General features: G+C 37.3%; 2 protein-coding genes across 2 annotated transcripts in view; one reads left to right on the forward strand and one right to left on the reverse strand.

Annotated features, from left to right (window-relative positions):
- Positions 1-11610, forward strand: part of APBB1IP (amyloid beta precursor protein binding family B member 1 interacting protein) — a 134753-nt gene extending 123143 nt beyond the window's left edge. Inside the window, exons 13-14 of the mRNA XM_078151956.1 lie at positions 3517-3620; positions 8438-11610. Of these exons, the coding sequence (XP_078008082.1) occupies positions 3517-3620; positions 8438-8932 (599 nt within the window). The 3' untranslated portion in view covers positions 8933-11610. The remainder of the gene's footprint in view (positions 1-3516; positions 3621-8437) is intronic.
- A 65-nt stretch (positions 11611-11675) lies between these two features.
- The window catches only part of LOC110211191 (protein nucleotidyltransferase YdiU-like), a 45629-nt gene continuing 39858 nt past the window's right edge, over positions 11676-17446 (reverse strand). Inside the window, exons 19-20 of the mRNA XM_020990343.2 lie at positions 14317-14396; positions 11676-12544 (exon numbers count right to left, since the gene is read on the reverse strand). Of these exons, the coding sequence (XP_020846002.1) occupies positions 12422-12544; positions 14317-14396 (203 nt within the window). The 3' untranslated portion in view covers positions 11676-12421. The remainder of the gene's footprint in view (positions 12545-14316; positions 14397-17446) is intronic.

Genomic DNA, 17446 nt, shown 5'->3' on the forward strand with positions numbered 1-17446 from the left:
GTTGTATTTTAAATTCAAGAAGTCATTCAGATAGAAATATTTCATAGCCAGTTGGAAATATGGCTCTGGAGCTTAGAAGACTGGTTGGGGGTAGCTATATAGATTTGGGGGCAATCCCCCAAAAGGCATAGATTTAGAGTTGAACGGGACCTCAGAGGGACCTCCTCCCTCCATTTTATAGATGAGGAAAGTAAGGCTCAGCAAAGTTAAGTGAGTTGCTTAAGGTCACCAGAGCCACAGTATTACACACAGTATTATAGTGGTATTGTAAAGTCAACAGACATTTATGAAGTATCTGCTGTGTGCTAGGCATTATGCTAAGCACTACAGATACAAAAAAAAGGTGAAAAATCATCTTTGCTAATGGGAGAAACAGCCTGCAAATGGCTAGGTACAAGCAGGATATTTATATGGCAAACTCGAGATGATCTCAGAAGGCACTAAGATTGAGGACAACTGGGAAAGCCTCTTTTTGTAGAAGGTGGGACTTTGGCTGAGATTTAAAAGAAGCCAGGAGATGTAGATGAGAAGGGAGAAGATTCCAGGCATAGGGGACAGTCTGTGAAATTGCCCGGAGTCAAAGAGATAGAGCATCTTGTTCAAGAACAATAAGAAGGCCAATGTCACTGGTAGATTAACTTAATACTGCTGCAGTAGTCTCGTTGCAACATGATGAGGACCTGAACCAGGGCAGTGACTATGGCAGAGGGGAGAAGTGGGGTGATTTTGTGAAAGGCTGCAAGGAAGTGTTAAGTAGGATGAGGACTGAAAAAAGATGATTAGATTTAGCAGTTAAGAGATCACTGATAACTGGACAGAGCAATTTCAACTGAATGATGAGCTCTGAAATCAGATAAGAGGGTTAAGAAGATAGTGGAAAGAAAGAACATGGAGGCATTTAGTGTAGATGGCCTTTTCATGGCTAAACCATGAGGAGAGATGGAATGATAACTAGCAAGAATGGATAGATGACGTGTCAGTTTTTTGAGGATGCAGGAGGCGTGGGTGTGTTTATAGGTAGTAGGGAAGAAGCCACTAGCCAGGGAGAGATTGAAGATTGAGATCATGCCATGCAAGAAACTGAGGGTGTTTAGTCTGGAGAAGAGAAGACTTTGATGGGGAATGGAGTAGAAAGGGACATTGGTCTTCTAATACTCCAAGGGTTCTTTTCTGTAATAGGGAGAGGACTTGTCCTATTTTGCTTCAGACAGCAGAACTGGGAGCCGAAAAGAAGATTTTAGCTCAGTGTAAGAAAAAATTTCTGAACATTGAAAACTATCCAGAAGTAGAATGAGTTGTTTTGGGAAGCACTGATTTACCACTCAAGGTCTTCACTTGAAGGCTGAATGGCTTCTTGTTGGGTTTGTTATGGAGGGAATTTTTGTTTATGGTATAAGCTGAACTACTTGGCCTCAAAAATCCCTTCCAACTCATATTCTATAATTTTGTCATCTCTGCCCTCCCAACAAAGGAGAAAAGGAAGACAATGTCTTTTTATTAAAAGAGTGTTAAAAGAAAAAAATATCACTAATGATAATGTCCTCTGCAATTTAGGCTGAAGTTTTCTGAAAACAAATTTATTGAACTGAACATTAATCAATTTCTAAGCTAGTGGAGAGATATCCAAACTGACATAATTTTTCATCCCCTCAACATGATTCTACCCAAGATTTGAGGTAACATTTATAGGACTCTTGAACAAAATAAAAAGAAACAAAAGTTAAAATACGGCTTGGAGTTAACATTCTAGAAATAGTCCCCACTCAGTTCTTTCCTGACCACTAGACCTGCTATTAGCCCAGCCTTCACAGCCATCATCCTGAGGAGCAACTCCTTTGAAGAAGGGACCAGACATCCTGACCATTTGCCATCCAACTGCCACACCTTGGGCAGTTAAGCCAGCCCTAGCTAAAGCAGCAAGGCACCCTGAGGGAGAGATTGAAGGCAGCTTATGCCAGACAAGTCAAACCACGACCATCATCTTGACCACCATTTTCCTCAACCCTGATGGAGGCAGTCCAGAACCCTGAGCCCAAGAGCTTTGGAATAACTGGGATAAATGGTTTTAGAGTGGAGAAATACTGTATCTTCATATTCCTAGAGAAACTAAAAAGGAGGTTGTTTAAAAATATACTTCCACAAGAGAATAGTAAAGATAGCACCAATAGGATTTGCTTTCATAAACAGTGTTTACCCAGTAGTCGGCTTTGAATAGTCAGAGCAAGTGCCATATGTGATGAACGGTTAAGGAAGCAAGGAGCTAAGCAAGGATTCCTTGTGCAAGTTGAATGTACTCCAGTTATAGAATCTCACAGGTGGAAAGGACCTCAGCTGTGCAGTCTAATTTCTGTCCTGCAAAATAGCTCGCATTACATTATACCCAGTAAATCAGTCCTCTAGTCATTGCTGGCGGAACCTCACGGCCCACTCCGTACTGAAGCAGTCTCTTCCATATCTACACAGCTCTTACAGTTAGGAAGTTTTTCCTTAGCTCAAGTCTAATTTTGCTTCTTTACAGCTTTCAGCCCCTTCCTCCAGGTTCTGCTCACTACAGGCAAATAGAGCAAATCATTAAGCCCTCATGATGTCCCACTTAAAGTACTTAAGAATTGGCCATTTCTTTCACAAACCCATTACTTAGTATATTTAATAATTCAAGGACTGTGAGGTGTTGCTAGAAAAGAAAAAAAGTATAAAGAAAAGATTACCCAAGAAATTAGAAATTATGTCTTTAATAAATAGCTTCAGTACTTTGGAAGATAGTAGAAGAAATAATTAAATTATCAATTTGAAAACAAAAGAGCATAGAGTACTGGGTAGTTACTAAATAAATCTCAGATCAATCTCATTTCACATGGTGATCTCCATGAAACCACTGAATTAAATCAGTAGCTGAGTTCTCTGAATAGAGTGAAACCTGAAGTAAATTCTCAATTAAAGTGAAATTTTAGGAGAATAAGGCAAGTAATAAAATAAGTTCCTGTCAGAGCTTTTTTCTCACAGTAACTTATAGGGAATCTCAAGGGTCAGTGTGAATTTCCTATGATCTCTATATCTAATTCTGTGATACAACAAAAAATGGTTTTTTGAAATGACTCTTCAGTATCTTCAGTGATCAAAAATATTTAATTATATTCATTTTAACATTTATTAAGGCACAAAACTAAACTAATATATTTTAGATCTTTATTAACAAGGTTGTAATAGAAAAGGTTTTCAGGTTGACACTGTTAACAGGGTAGTTCAAACTTAATCTAAACACATTATTCTCCAGGTATTACAGTTAATTAATGTTTTACTTAAAAAATAGTCAATTCAAAAATTTTTTGTTGTGCTTCTTACAAAATACTGTTACAGCCACAAATTTTTCAAGCAGACCTTCAGTTTGCATATTATTATCTATGAATCTTAAGTTCCTACACATGAACTATTTAATTTTCAGGTTATTTATATATCCTCTAGCATCGAGAAAATACATTCATTTTCCTCCTTTTTATCTTTCTTTCCCTTTTTTAGGGCATACAGTAAGCACTGTACAACCTAATGGACAGATTTCCCAGCCTACACACTCAGTTAGTAGAATTTTCCAAGAGGCTCAGAGTCATGTTGAAGCCACAAAGGTAGGAGTTACTCCATGTAAATGAAACCAGTATTTAGATTCTTAAGTATTTTCTTAATCTGTACACGTACTCTACTAAGAAAACAGAAAATTAATTTCTCCCAACAAAAAGGCTGCTTTATTGACCATTTCAGAGCTTAAACATATGTAGAGTACCTGGTTAAAAGCTTTGTTCATTCATATGTGGGATACAGTGTGGAGATATCAGTCATGCTTCACAGTAAGTAAACAAGGCTCTCAGCAAAGTCTTCTACACTATGTGCCGGAGAGAAATCAGACCAAACTTTTATTATAAGCTGTGGGGCTAATTGTGGAGACCTGTTACCCCATTACTCTACATTTCAGAAATTGTCACACCTATTTGATGTTGACGTTATCCTTATCCTGGAGGTGGCGTATGGTATATATGCATATGCTCAGTTTTTCAAATTGCTTAGTGTTCATTTTCTCAGATTAATGGAATTATAATTAGTTCATTTTGAGAACATTTTAGAAGTATTTCATATATACTGAGATTACTGTGCAGACACCCAAGGGTAACGTAAAACCTAAGGCTGTGTTACTACTATATGACTGTATTTAAATATTTGTTGGGAAATATCTGTGGTGTCAAAACAAAATGTGACAGCAATTTTTTAAATAAGATAAACCCTGTGCTCGATACTAATGAAAGTACAAATAAGGGTTCATTCTCCTATCAGGCAGTTTTGCAGATGAAAATGTCTGTTTTGTGGCCATTGAAACTATGATCCCACCCCTAACTCTGGCTTACATATGAAGCAAATTGATGGCCCTGTTCAGAATGAGGCACCGGTGAGTGAATGTGGATGGTTCTACGAACCTATCACTATTATCTAAAAACAAACAAACAGAAAAAAAAAACAGTTAAAGGAGTATGTCCTACAAACAGTGGGTTAGTGATATCCTCTTAGAATAACTGTGTTCTTCCAGGAAAAAGCAGGAAAATTTAAGTCTGAGTTTGAAAAGACCTCAGAAGCCATCTAATTCAACCCATACTTGGAATGTCCCAGTACTTATTTCGGCATCAAAATGAACTAACATATTTTAAAAGATCTTAAGAAATATGAGTTAAAACAAAGATTTTAGTTTGATTTTGTTAAAAAGGGCATTCAGACTTAATCTGAACACATAATTATCCAACATCCCAGTTAATCAGTACTTGTTCAGAATTCAAAAATGCAACCGTGTGTTTTTGACCAAAAGTGCTCAGTGAAGTCCCTTTACTGTCATTTTCCAAATAATGAGTGAACATCTGAAAAACAAACCATAGAATAGGGTAATGGAGTGCTTATGACACAAAATTAACAACCATTTTGAAATTTTGGCACATTATTCATTTTCTTTCAAAATGTCAGACTGAACTGCGTATTTAGTTGTATACCATATTCAAGCAAAGTTATTTCTGAAGTTATCAAGGTAAACTTCCATTCAAGTTGAAACAGACACTGGTATGTTTTGTCAGCTAGGTAGATCTAATATAAGGTGTACTACTTACTATACACCTTGTAGAGACTGAAGATTCGCTTTCTGGCTCAAATACAAGCAAGGAACCTTTGAGGAGTCATAAGAAATCAATGAACCTGAGCTATGAGCTTTGGAGGAAAAAACTGAATCTGTTTTTTAATCCTTTGGGATTTTTACTTCTTTTGTTCTGAATAAATCAAGCTAATCAGTTAATCAAGTATATGTTTAAGCACCTCTGGCATACCTAGCACTGCATTTTATTATCCTCATTTTATAGATTCCGAAATTGAGGTAGACAGTGGTTAAGTGACTTGCCCAGGATCACAAAGCTAGTAATAATCTGAAGTAGGGTTTAAATGCAGGTCTTCCTAACTCCAAGTCATACACTCTATCCACTGTACTACCCAGCGGCCTTTCTTTTAAACTAGCCTTTTCTGATAATTATATTTTCCATTTCATACTATATATTAATATTATATCCCAAGGTGATGGGGCATAAATACATTTCCAAATGTGTCCAGAAATAATAATATTCTCTATTAGTTTTGTCTTTGTAAATTAATGAACTCTGACTTAAATCTAGCTAACAATTGTAGCTGATAATTGTAAATTAGTTGCTGATGGGTTTTGTAACACATCATTTGTCTATAAGAGCTGCATTTAATACTTCCCTTCTCATAGTCAAGAATGTGTGATTTAAAAATAACTTTAAATAATTTTGACAGCAACAGACCCCATAGCTCTTACACCAGCTATACTATATAATATAACAGAACACTTCAATATTTTTTCACCTTTTCTCCCTTGTTCATCTGATTATGAACTGGGAGCCACCACAGAGGGTAAAAGCTTGGTTATTTATTGGGTCTCTTGCAATTTCTGAAGACTTTTGAAAATCTCTGGAGATTGTTTTTGTTTGATATCCTGGCTGTTCTTTCAAGTCTGTGTACTTTCTGTTATTATGACTTTAATGATTTCCATGGTGCCTATTGAAGAGAATCATTTAAATGCTTAAAGCAATAAAAGAATCTGAGAATAGAAATAGCTAAATAACTTGCAAACACCAGTTCCCAAGCTGCATATATTGGGGGGGGGGGGAGTTAATTAGCTTATCCATGCAAACTAAATAAATGAAAGAAAAAAAAATCCTAAGGTGTTTTTCTTGGAAAATTTGATAATTTGATATTCAGTGAGGAGAGTTTACATTACATGACGAAAGAAAAAAAACTACAATTCTATTTAAAAATAAAACTGCTCTGGAGGAAATCACATAGCTGAAAAGCTTGAGTAAAATTTTATGTAAATATCAGTCATTCTTCTACATTCCAATGCTTGCAGATAAAGGGGTGACCCTTACTGGACCTTTAGCCCCATTTGATCCCTTGGCTTTATAACGGTAATAATAATAATAATAATAATATCTTTTGCCTTTATCGCAGTTTTACTTTGTACACTTCTTTCTTTCATAGCTTTAGTTCAATTAATTCTTATCACAATTCTGTGTGCTTGATCCCCTCTTCATGTGGACATTGAAAGGGAGCGACCTCCCCAAGGCCACTCAAGAAGTAATAGTCTAAGAACTGAGCAAGGCCATCTCTGGATGTTAAATGAGAGAGTTGGACACGATGTTATCTAAAGCCTCTTCTAGGTATAAGATGATCTTAGGAAGCAAAGACTGCTTCTTCCAGTTCCTAGTGTAAACACTCTCGAAACAAACAGAGGTCCACTAAACCAGTTCACCAGTTAAAAGGCAATCTGACTACAGAAGTATTGAAGCTTCCTTACGAAGTCTACAGCCCTAGGAGACAAGCATTTTTAAACCTTAAGGTGCTATATAAATGTGAATTACTGTTACGATTCCCAGACTTGCTGGGAAGAGAAATTGGAAGTAGAGATAGAAGAAGCTAGGACACTCTAGGACAGAGGGGACAGGTTTGTTTGTTTTTTGCCAGAATTGTCCTTTCCCCTAAATTCTCATAAAAATTACTCAGAAAAGATTCTCCTTGCCATCTGCTAAGCTCTAACAAAAGTAGGACATTCATGCCAGGATGAGACAAATGGGATCTGGAAGGCTTCTTTGTCATCCTCATTTTAGCATCTATTAAGTGCCTATTATGTGTAGAGTGCTGTCAGATAAAATATATGTGAGTGACATTATGGGATTTATCATCTAGAAGGGGGGAAAAGACACAAGTTCATTAGAGGTGTGTAAAACAGAGTTCTAGAGGGCTATAGGGGAAAGGTCATTCATTCACTAGACACTAGGAAGTAGCATTTGAATTGCACTTTCAAGGATGACCAGGAATTCAGTAAGATTTATAGTGGGAGAATAGGTAGGGTCCTTGTCTCCTGCAGTGTTCCCCCATTTTACCAAGAGCTGTAGCTGCTAATGTCAGGGTGGTCAAACTGGTCATATACAATGGAAGTGGCTATGCTACCAGCTCAGTTTCTAGCAAAATAAATGTGGCTACTCTGGGACCCCTAGTGGTACAGGGGAATCCAGTATCCACTTAGGTTTAGCTTTAGCTTTGTTTTGCTTTAGGGACAGAATGTTGGTGAGCCAAAAGTTAGATAGAAGAATGAGAAAACAGCAATAGCTAAATTCTATGCCAGTGCAATCCAAGTGAGAGATAAATCCTTGGACTTGATTCCTGGAGTTCAGTGTTAACTGTACTCATTCCTTTAGTCAGTTGGCTCTATGTTAACCAAAAATAAACACCAGAATTACAACGTCATCTTAGCAAATTGTAAACAGCACAGTACCTGGCACATAGCCAGCAGTATATACTTATTTCCTTCCCCTGTGATGCCTTAACCTGTTATGCAGGTTAAATCTTAACATAAATTTTACATTTGCAAAACACCTTCCTTGGCACTAGCCTGTTAGATAAGTATGTACATGTTATAACTTCCATTTTGTTGATGTGAAAACTTAGGCCCAGAAGGGTTTTCACTAAGGTAAGGTGTATTGGGAAAGGACATTAGATTTGCAGTCAGAAGGCCCCGTTCGGATTCCAGCTCATTACCTTATCACGTGCCCCTTTGACCTCAAACAGACAAGTCACTCAAGTTCCCTGGGCTTCCTAATCTGGATAAAAGAAATGTCCGTCATGGTGACAAAGTTTTGGGGTGGGGTGAGGGAGACAAACCTCAATGTAATTTCATTGGCATTCCAAGAGTAAAGATGAATACAAAGTCAAAGTTAAATGACTTAACAAAGTTTTACGTGTACAAACTACTACCATTTGAAATACGCCTACATTATCTAGACTTGAAATGTTTTAATAAACTTATTCTTTCTGTGGGAACATGAATAATGTTGTCTTTTTAAAGGACAAGAAGCCAGCCATTAGTAGCTATGATGCACCAGCACCTCCAGCCAATAATCTGAAGAAATCCCACCTGCCACCACCACCACCACAGCGTCGGTCTTCTGATGTGAATTCCGTGTCTCTGATGTCCCCCAAACCCATTATGATACCCTCCAAACCATCTCCTCAAGATGATTTTCCTTTACCACCACCTATGGGAGAGGCTGAGCTCCCCCCACCGCCACCAGATTGTAACGAAGAACCTCCCAATTTTGTGCCTCCCCCACCTCCTACAGTTTCTAGTGCTGATGACTTTCCATTGCCACCACCTCCTCCACCTCCACCATTCCAATCCACAGAACCCAGTAAACCTCCCCCAGCCATCACTAAAAAGCCTCCAATGCCTCCTAAAAGGCTAGAGAATCCAGGACCAGCCCCTGGGGGTGCAAGTGGGGAACAAGATTTTATGTCTGATCTGATGAAAGCTCTGCAAAAGAAAAGAGGCAACCTATCCTGAACTTTTTGTTTGTTTCCTGGAAGACAAACATGACAAAATATTCTACCTAAATAAGTATACCTTTTTCTGATTGTGTATTTTAATTGTTGTATTCTTGAGACAATCAGTGATTGTCAATATATAAAATATTGACTTCAAAGCAGAAATGATATTTTCAGTCATTAACCTTTTAGAACTGATTTACTGACTTGTGACTAAACATACATCTTTTCTCATCTTTGCACTTCAACTGAACCATAATTATGTTATGTGTCTCTTTCATCTTATAATAAAAGAATTACATAAAATGTAACATGTTATATACAAGGTAGTAGGTGGAGGCGGATCTTAGCCCCGTATGAGAACTTTCTAAGAGAGCTTTCCAATAATGGAGTAAGCTGCCTTGTGACATACTGTATGTCTAGTAACTGAGGCCATACATATGGCCAAAGCCGGGGATGCTATAAAGGGACTACATTTATTGGGTGGGAAGGTAAACAGAATACCTTCAAGAGCCCTCCAAATCATAATAGTCTATAACTCTGTATTTAAAAGCTAAAAGGAAAATGTTTTCCCTTTGTGTTTCTCAGATCTAATAGATGAAAAGGCAGCACAGTGTACTGGGCATAAAGCTGATCTTGGAGTCACAGAATTTTAGAGTTGGTTGTCTTCGGTGTCCACACAGTCCATCTAATTCAACTAGCTGTATAGCCAAGAGCAAACCTCTTAACTTCCCAGAATCCCAGAAAACTCTAAAACTATAAATTACAGATAAATTGAGCCTGTCTTACTAGAGGGAGTTAATACACCATTGCAGACAACTTAGTCCAGACCAAAAAGTGGGGTGGGGAGAAGGAAAACTGAACACAAAATATTTTATAATATAATCTACCTTTTAAAATAATTTTAAAATAGTTATTAATTCTGGTTACATTTCTCAGTGTTATCACCAGCTCTTAACAATGCATTTCCCCATAGCATATACACCAGTTTCACAATATTCCTAGGAAAACAAAAGGAAAAGAAATTTAAAAGGCAGTTTATTCACTTTATTTTTAGTTGACTGCCTATTTCATTTTAGGATGCACTATGCGTGTCCTTGGTTTTTTCATGTATGAATAACACAAAAGAGATTTGAATTTGTAAATTAAGCATCACTAAAGTATTCTAACTCAAAATTTTTCAAACCTAAGAAAGATGATTATGCCTCCATTTTGGTATATGAAAAATGAAGCTTAGAAGATAAGCTTAATTTCATTTTACTTACAAAGAAAACATATAGGACCTAAGTAGTTTTTTTTGTAATATGAATGAAAGATTTTCAGGCTTGTCAGTTTTAAACCTAGATATTAATTTAAATGTTATCAGTTTGTCTTTATAAAATGCAGTTGAGGGAAATATGATTACATTTCAATATTTTTATTAGATTATAATTTATGAGGTCTTATTGGTTATTTTATGAACATGTGTTAGCACAAGGACAAAGAATAACTAATATATATACAAAATTCCTCTTTAAATACTGTAAGAAATTATCAGTTATCAACATCTGATTCTGGGAGGACCACAGACATCCAAGCTAATTAAAATGTGTGATTTCCCAGCAAATAGTGAAATAAATCTCAGGAAATCATTTTCCCTGATACTTGACCCAAATGCAGTGAAGAAGGGCAGGTACCCATGGCATCTCCCTTCTTTACCTGTTAGTCATAGACCCCGTAGGCTCAGGGATCCATTTCCTTGCAAGGCCCCAGAGGCAGCAGAGTTTAGTGGAAAGACTAGGACATTCAGAGTCAGAAGATCTAAGTTTAAATTGTGGTTGTCCTACTTTTAGTACCTTTGTGAGCCTCAGTTTTGTCATCATAATTAGCAGGTCAAACTACATTATTCCTGAGGTCCTTTCTAGCATAAAATTATATCTTACTTTAACACATATGATAAATTGGATTAGTTCCTGGGCTGCCTTTGTGGTCTAGGTTTGTTTCCAAGCAAGTCTAAGAGCCCTGTCAATTCGCACTCCCTAAGATCACCTAGACCCTTATGGGACTGAGCCAGACTGGGCTTCTCAGATTAGCCTGAGGAAAGAGCACAAGTTGGTTCTTTTTTTTCCTGAATTCTTCTCAGATTTGTTGTTGTTGTTGTTCCTCGGGCATTAGACCAACTTTTTGTTGTTTTCTGATATAATTACTGAAAGTAAAAACTGTACAACTGAATGCCTCCAAGGTGGCGAATGAATCTCCACCCTCTTCTGTCAGCTCCCTCCCAGTTGGCTGTCACAACTCAGTGGTTCAGCCCCAACCCTCTTTACTGCAGATTCTCTGTTGTCCCTCTGTGACCTAAGGGGGAAAGAGATATATCCTTCTCATTAAATCTGGAGGCTAACTTTTATGTATAATTCTAAATTCCCAGACGGCTTGGAAATGAGACCTAAAATTCCCTCTAAAGGCCCTCTTTACTTACTTCCACATTCATGACTATTCTGAATCGAGACTGTTAACAACTCTACCACTGGATAAGTTTATAGATTACTATAAAAATGTAAATGCTATAAAATTTTTGTTTTTAGAGTTCTGTGAATAATTTTATATATGTACATAAATGTATGAATTTAAAAGGGCCCCAAAGCGGAACCTAATGTTGTCTTTTTGACTCTTAACCAAGAAAAAATATTTTTTCTATTAAAAAATATGCTTATCTAATTTCTGGACTCTGGTCTTTAAAATCTGTTTCTGAAACCTAAAGAAATTCAAAAAGAGGCAAAGCCTGCAAAACACTGCTCCATTTAATGTCATTTCACAATAATTACATTAGCAATACTTTACATAATACAAATTCTACCACAGCCATTGTTCAGCTATCAGTGAGGTCCACGGTGATCCTACTCATTAGCTATTTGTATCATAAAATGAAATGTTCTTTAAAATGTGACATCTAATGTAGGGTTTTGTAGAAGCAATTAGTAATGTGAGATGGGCTTTTTTTTTTTTTAGCAGAAAGGAGACACAGTGACAACTCAGGTGTACAAAGCTCTAAATAATAGTCCCACATGAGTAGTCCTAAAGGACTCAGAGGGCAAGGATATGTCTCATACTTTGTTTCAGCAAATGAGATAATACAGAGAGAGCACTGTTTTTGTCATTTTTTACTATTCTTTGCATTCCCCTATGAGGATTTAGCACAAGTGTCTAGAAAACCATGCTAATTGACTGAAGGAAGGATCATTTTTAAATTTCTTCATTATTAAAAGCAATTAAAAGTGATTTACCAAAAGGAAACTAGTCTTTCCAAATTATTGATTAAAACAGAGATCTGAACAATTTTCAGTAAGAAGAGTTCAGGATTAAGCTTTTTTAGCTAAATAAATGTTTATTTCTCATATGTAATAATTTATATTTCATTATTATAAAAATCTGATTCTTCAATATGCAATTTATTATTAACAATTTCTCAGATTATATTACATTAAAAGTCCAATGTTTAAAAAGTACTCCTAATTAAGACCAACTTTCATCAGGATGAACAGCTAACTTTGAGACCTTTTGCCCATAAAGGGGTAGGTGAAGAATATCCTGCTTTCTCTGCTGCTGACTGCTTCTGGAATGGACGCTGAAGAACTTGCTGTAAAAGATGAACCTAAAAAATGAGAACAAATAGAAGCTTCACTGGCAGAGGGAGGGAGAAGAAATTCCAACAAGATAGCTTCTCAAGCTTATTTAAAAGCCTTCTTTATATTATTCTATTACTACAGTTTAACCTAAGTGTAGGGGTAATATTTAATACCTAGCACAATGCTGCACACATTGTATCATTATAAAATTAAACCAGGCTTATTTTGTTTTAATAATACTAATAATAGCTAGCCAGTGCTTTATAATTATTAGCACATATGATCCTAAAAACCAGGAGGTAGCTGCTATTATGATTCCCATTTAACAGATGAGGAAACTGAGGCAAGCAGGGTCAAGTGACTTGCCCAGGGTCATATAGCTAGTGAGCCTCTTGAGGCTGGATTTGAACGTGGATCTTCCTGACTCTAGGCTCAGTGCTCACCTAACTTCCTCAAACCTAAAGTTTGCCACCATCCTCTTCTAGCTTATCATCTTGAATCTTTTTTATATAAGTGCCGTGTCAGAATGTATAAACTGCTAAGATTTAAAAGGTAATATACGATAGGGAGCCAAGATGGTGGAGGAAAGGTAGCGACTCACCCAAGCTCTCCCCAAAACCCTCTGAGTACCTGTAAATAATGCTATAAAACAATTCTTAGAGCAGCAGAACATAAAAAAGGACAGGGTGAAATAATTTTCCAGCCAAAGACAACCCAGAAGGTCAGCAGGAAAGGTCTATCGCACCTAGACCTGGGTGCGAGTGGAGCACAGTCCAGTGCAGGCCATGCCAGTACAGACTGGGCCCCTGCAAACCGGGACCGGCGTTGGAAGTCACTGGATCTGCAGTGGCAGCGGCTGCGGCTGCTTCTGGAGCTCTCAGCCCACAGATGGTAAAGGGGTCAAACAACTGATCAGAAAGTTTACAGGGGTCTCTTTGCTACTTTTTTTTTTAACTTTATTTTTCTTGAGGTTTTTTTTGGTCTGTGTTTTCTTTTACAACATAACTAATACGGAAATATGTTTTTCATGACTACACACGTATAACCTATTTCAAACTGCTTGCCTTCTCAAAAGGGGGACGGAGAGGGAGGAAGGGAGAGAATTTGGAATTCAAAGTTTTTAAAATGAATGTTAAAAACTGTTTTTATATGGAATTGGGGAAAAATAAAATACTAAAAAAAATTTAAAAATTAAAAAAAGGTAATATGTGTTCTAAAATCTCTATTGTTTATAATGAAGAAATGCAATGTGATGTAGTAGAGAGGTTGGCCTTGTATTCAGAAAGAATTGTATTCTAGTGCTAGAAGTTACTTCAGAGTCCTAGGCAAGTCTCTTAAAACAGTAAGTTACAGGCCTGTGATCCAGATTTTTTAAAAATGTCATCAATATTCCCTTGTTGAATATAAGCCAGACGTACTTAAAATATCGTAACCAGACTGTAACCACCTTGTTGGGACAGTGTATAGAGCACTGGACCTGAAGTCAAGAAGACTCATCTTCCGGAGCACAAATCCAGCCTCAGACACCGACTCAGTTCCTCATCTTTAAAATGAGCTAGAGAAGGACATGCGAACCGCTCCAGTATCTTTGCCAAGAAAGCCCCAAGGAAGATCACCACTGAACAACGACAGAAACATTTTTCAGTGTCAAGGCCAAATTTCAAAAGACAAACCACAAGACTAATAGTATGAAATTGAGTTTAGCTTGTTTAGAAAAGCCTACCAACACGAGCAAAAGTTTTTAAAATACGTGACACTTAAAATCATAAAATATGTAGAAAATACTCAGCAGTCTTACCTCTGAAAAATCATTCATTTCTGCTTTTTGCACAGCAGATTCTGCCATCCAATTCTTCAGCACATATCTAGGATTGACACCTAAATGAGATAAACAGCCTTAACTTACTTATGAGTTTACTAAGAAACTACATAGTATCATTGCTTCATCCCTAAAGTCTGAGGACCTTGTTAGTGTTTTCAAAGAAGGAAAAATTAATAGCAAATTCAAAGAAACCTTTCAAAAAGACTTAAATAATGAATATTTCATCATGTAAATAGTTCTATCAGAATAAACTATTAATAGTCATTATTTCAAAGCAAAAAAAGTCATCCACGTGGGGAGCTCCTCCCTGGTATGATGGACAAGGGCAGTACAGTCTCCAGGGTGGTACGTGGAGCACTGAAAGTTTGAGAGACTTGCCAACAGTCACAAACTAAGACAAGTCAGGCGCAGGACTTAATCACAGGTCTTCCTGACTCTTAGGCGTGCCCTCCATACACCATGTTGCCTGACCAAAGTTAAATTCTTAAGTTTTGCTTGGGGTGCCCCAATTTCAATGGACGCTCTCACCAGTGCTTCTCTTATCTTTAAAATTATCTGAATTGAGACTATGTAATAGTTTCTACCCTGAGAAAAAAGTACTTTTAGCATGCTGTAGCTAGTACACAAAAATAGCACTACTTACTTACCATCAATATGACATTTATTCTGAGTTGTTTTTCAATTATGGTGATAAATTTTTTGCAAAGAAAGCCACATTAATTCAATAAGCATAAGCACCCTTTTAACCATGACATCCAATTTGCATCATGGTTGGGAAGGCACAGGGCATAGGCCAAAAAAAAGAACAAAGCTAACAAGATGATTCAGTCCATGACCCTGGCTTATGCTGTAGTTAAGGAAATTCTTCCTTGTAAATTGAAACCCAATTTTTTCGTTCTTCAGGAACATCACGCCCTTTAATACTGCAATTCATGTTCCCTGATCCTTTCGAAAGCTGGGAGAAGCAATAAATTGGAGGACACCAAGCTAGTAGTGAAAGCAAGACAAAAAGCAAACTACAGCTTGCCTTCCCTTATCCCCCAACTGCTGCCTCTTCCTGCATTTGCCAAATTTACCCCCTCAAAAAAACTATGCCTAAAAACTTCCCAAGCTCTAATATTAAGAATTCTAAAAATAGGGATAAAAGGATTGCAGTTATCAATAAAGTCATGAGCTCCTTTAGCACAAGATAGCTTAAAACAGATTATTTGAACCATCATATTGAAAAGAATTCTGGAAATATCTTTTGAGAAACTAAATAGCAAAGGACAAAATGTGAAATTTCTTTCTGCAACATATCCAAAAAACACAATTTACATCTTTTTTTTTGGTGGTATTTCTAATTTCGATGACGTGCTTTGGAAGCTGTTAATAAAACAGCAACTGCAGAATTAGCAAGGGAATTTTAAAAATGCTCCCTCATGCCAAAAAGCAAGTTGGAACAGATTTTAATCTGCTTTTTCTATATGACTAATAGAAAATAAAACCTACAAAATCAGTATAGTGTGTGTATCTCAGCTGGTAGCGATCTAGCTCAAACCTAGGAAAAGTTTTGCCTATTATCAAGTGGTTTAAGGTAGTACAATGTGATAGTGGTCTGTCCTTTTGATAGATTCCAGTATTTCTATTTGCCCATAAACATTTTTACCCAAAAAAACCACATGGTGAAATATATTTAATCCTAATCAAACAGAATACCCTCCTATGAAGGACACTGTGAGAGATTTAACAGTTAAAATAAAAGACCCTTTTCTTATCATGGGAGCTTACACAGAGGCTTTTTAGATAAAACATAATGCACCAAAGCAATCTGTGAGGAGCATTCCAAGGACAACCAACTAATTGTGGTGCAAGATATACCAGGTAAGAGATCAAAGACATCCTATGGCCATTAGCCATCCTAGTGCAGTTTCCTGATGCCCTAAATGCAGCCTGCATAAAAATTAAACACTCCGTGATTCACCTTCCCTATTCTGATGTACCATAGATAGTCTTACTTTAAAAAGAAAAAAAAAAGCATTTGCCATATGAATATAGCCTGAATGATGAGAATTACATTTTTGAGTTTTTATGTTCATGGTCAACTTTGTTTTTATCATAAATGCATTTATTTTCTTGGCTAAACAATTTTGCTATTTTTTTTAAATTTTCTGGGAAATTACCTTTGTATCTTAAGTTTGTGATTCCCACCTAGGAATAGTTTGGAGATCTCTCACTTCTCTGGCTCATTGCCTTCTACCAAAGTAGAATTTGGTAAGTTCAATATCTGGCAATCCTCCATGAATAGCCAAGAGCTCCAAGAATTCCAAACATCCAACAGTCTTATTCAAAGTATAAAGTCTTAAATCAAATTACATCTAAATCCATAATCATCACCCCAACCTCAGTCATGTACCATGTAGAGATGGATGCATGCATACACACACACACACACACACACACACACACACACACACACACACACACACACACACACGCCTCTCAGAGGCAGCACGACCCAGTGTGGAAAGAGCTATCTCCAGAACAATGAGGACCCAGGTTCAAGTGCTGCCTCTGACACATATTGACCATGTGTCCCTGGGCAACTCCCTCCCCCTCTCAGTGCTTTAGGAAACTCTAAGCCTACAAATTGCAGAGAAGATGCCAGCCTGTCCTGACAGAGGAAGTGCCTCCTCAGAAGTTCCCTTTTGAGTGAGATCACAGGTCCAGCATTCTATTCAGGAAACCTAACCCTGTGGTCAGGCCCAACTAAGGGCATAGGCCAAGGTTTACTCCCTCGCCAGGTGCTTCCTACCTTGCTTCTCTTTTGCTATATTCTTTGTGGGATAGGTCCTGGGGAGTCTTCTCACCAAGGTCACTGTTCCTAGCTCTACTTACAGCTCGGTGCTGTTAGCTTTGCTAGAAGATGGTGCTAGTTACCTCCTCTTCCAAGAACCAGCTCAAGCAGCTGTACCATCAAGCCACACAGCTGTGATAGCAGAGTTGAGTCCCTCCACTTAACCCTTCTCCATTTCTATGTCTAGGTCTCACAACCCGATTCTCCAGAGAAAGGGCCTCTTCTTGATCCAATCAAATGAGGTTTTTTCCAATTCACACTGGCTTATGG

Source organism: Phascolarctos cinereus, unplaced genomic scaffold, assembly GCF_003287225.1.
Source record: "Phascolarctos cinereus isolate Bilbo 61053 unplaced genomic scaffold, phaCin_HiC Scaffold_1;HRSCAF=81, whole genome shotgun sequence".
Lineage (NCBI taxonomy): Eukaryota > Metazoa > Chordata > Mammalia > Diprotodontia > Phascolarctidae > Phascolarctos > Phascolarctos cinereus.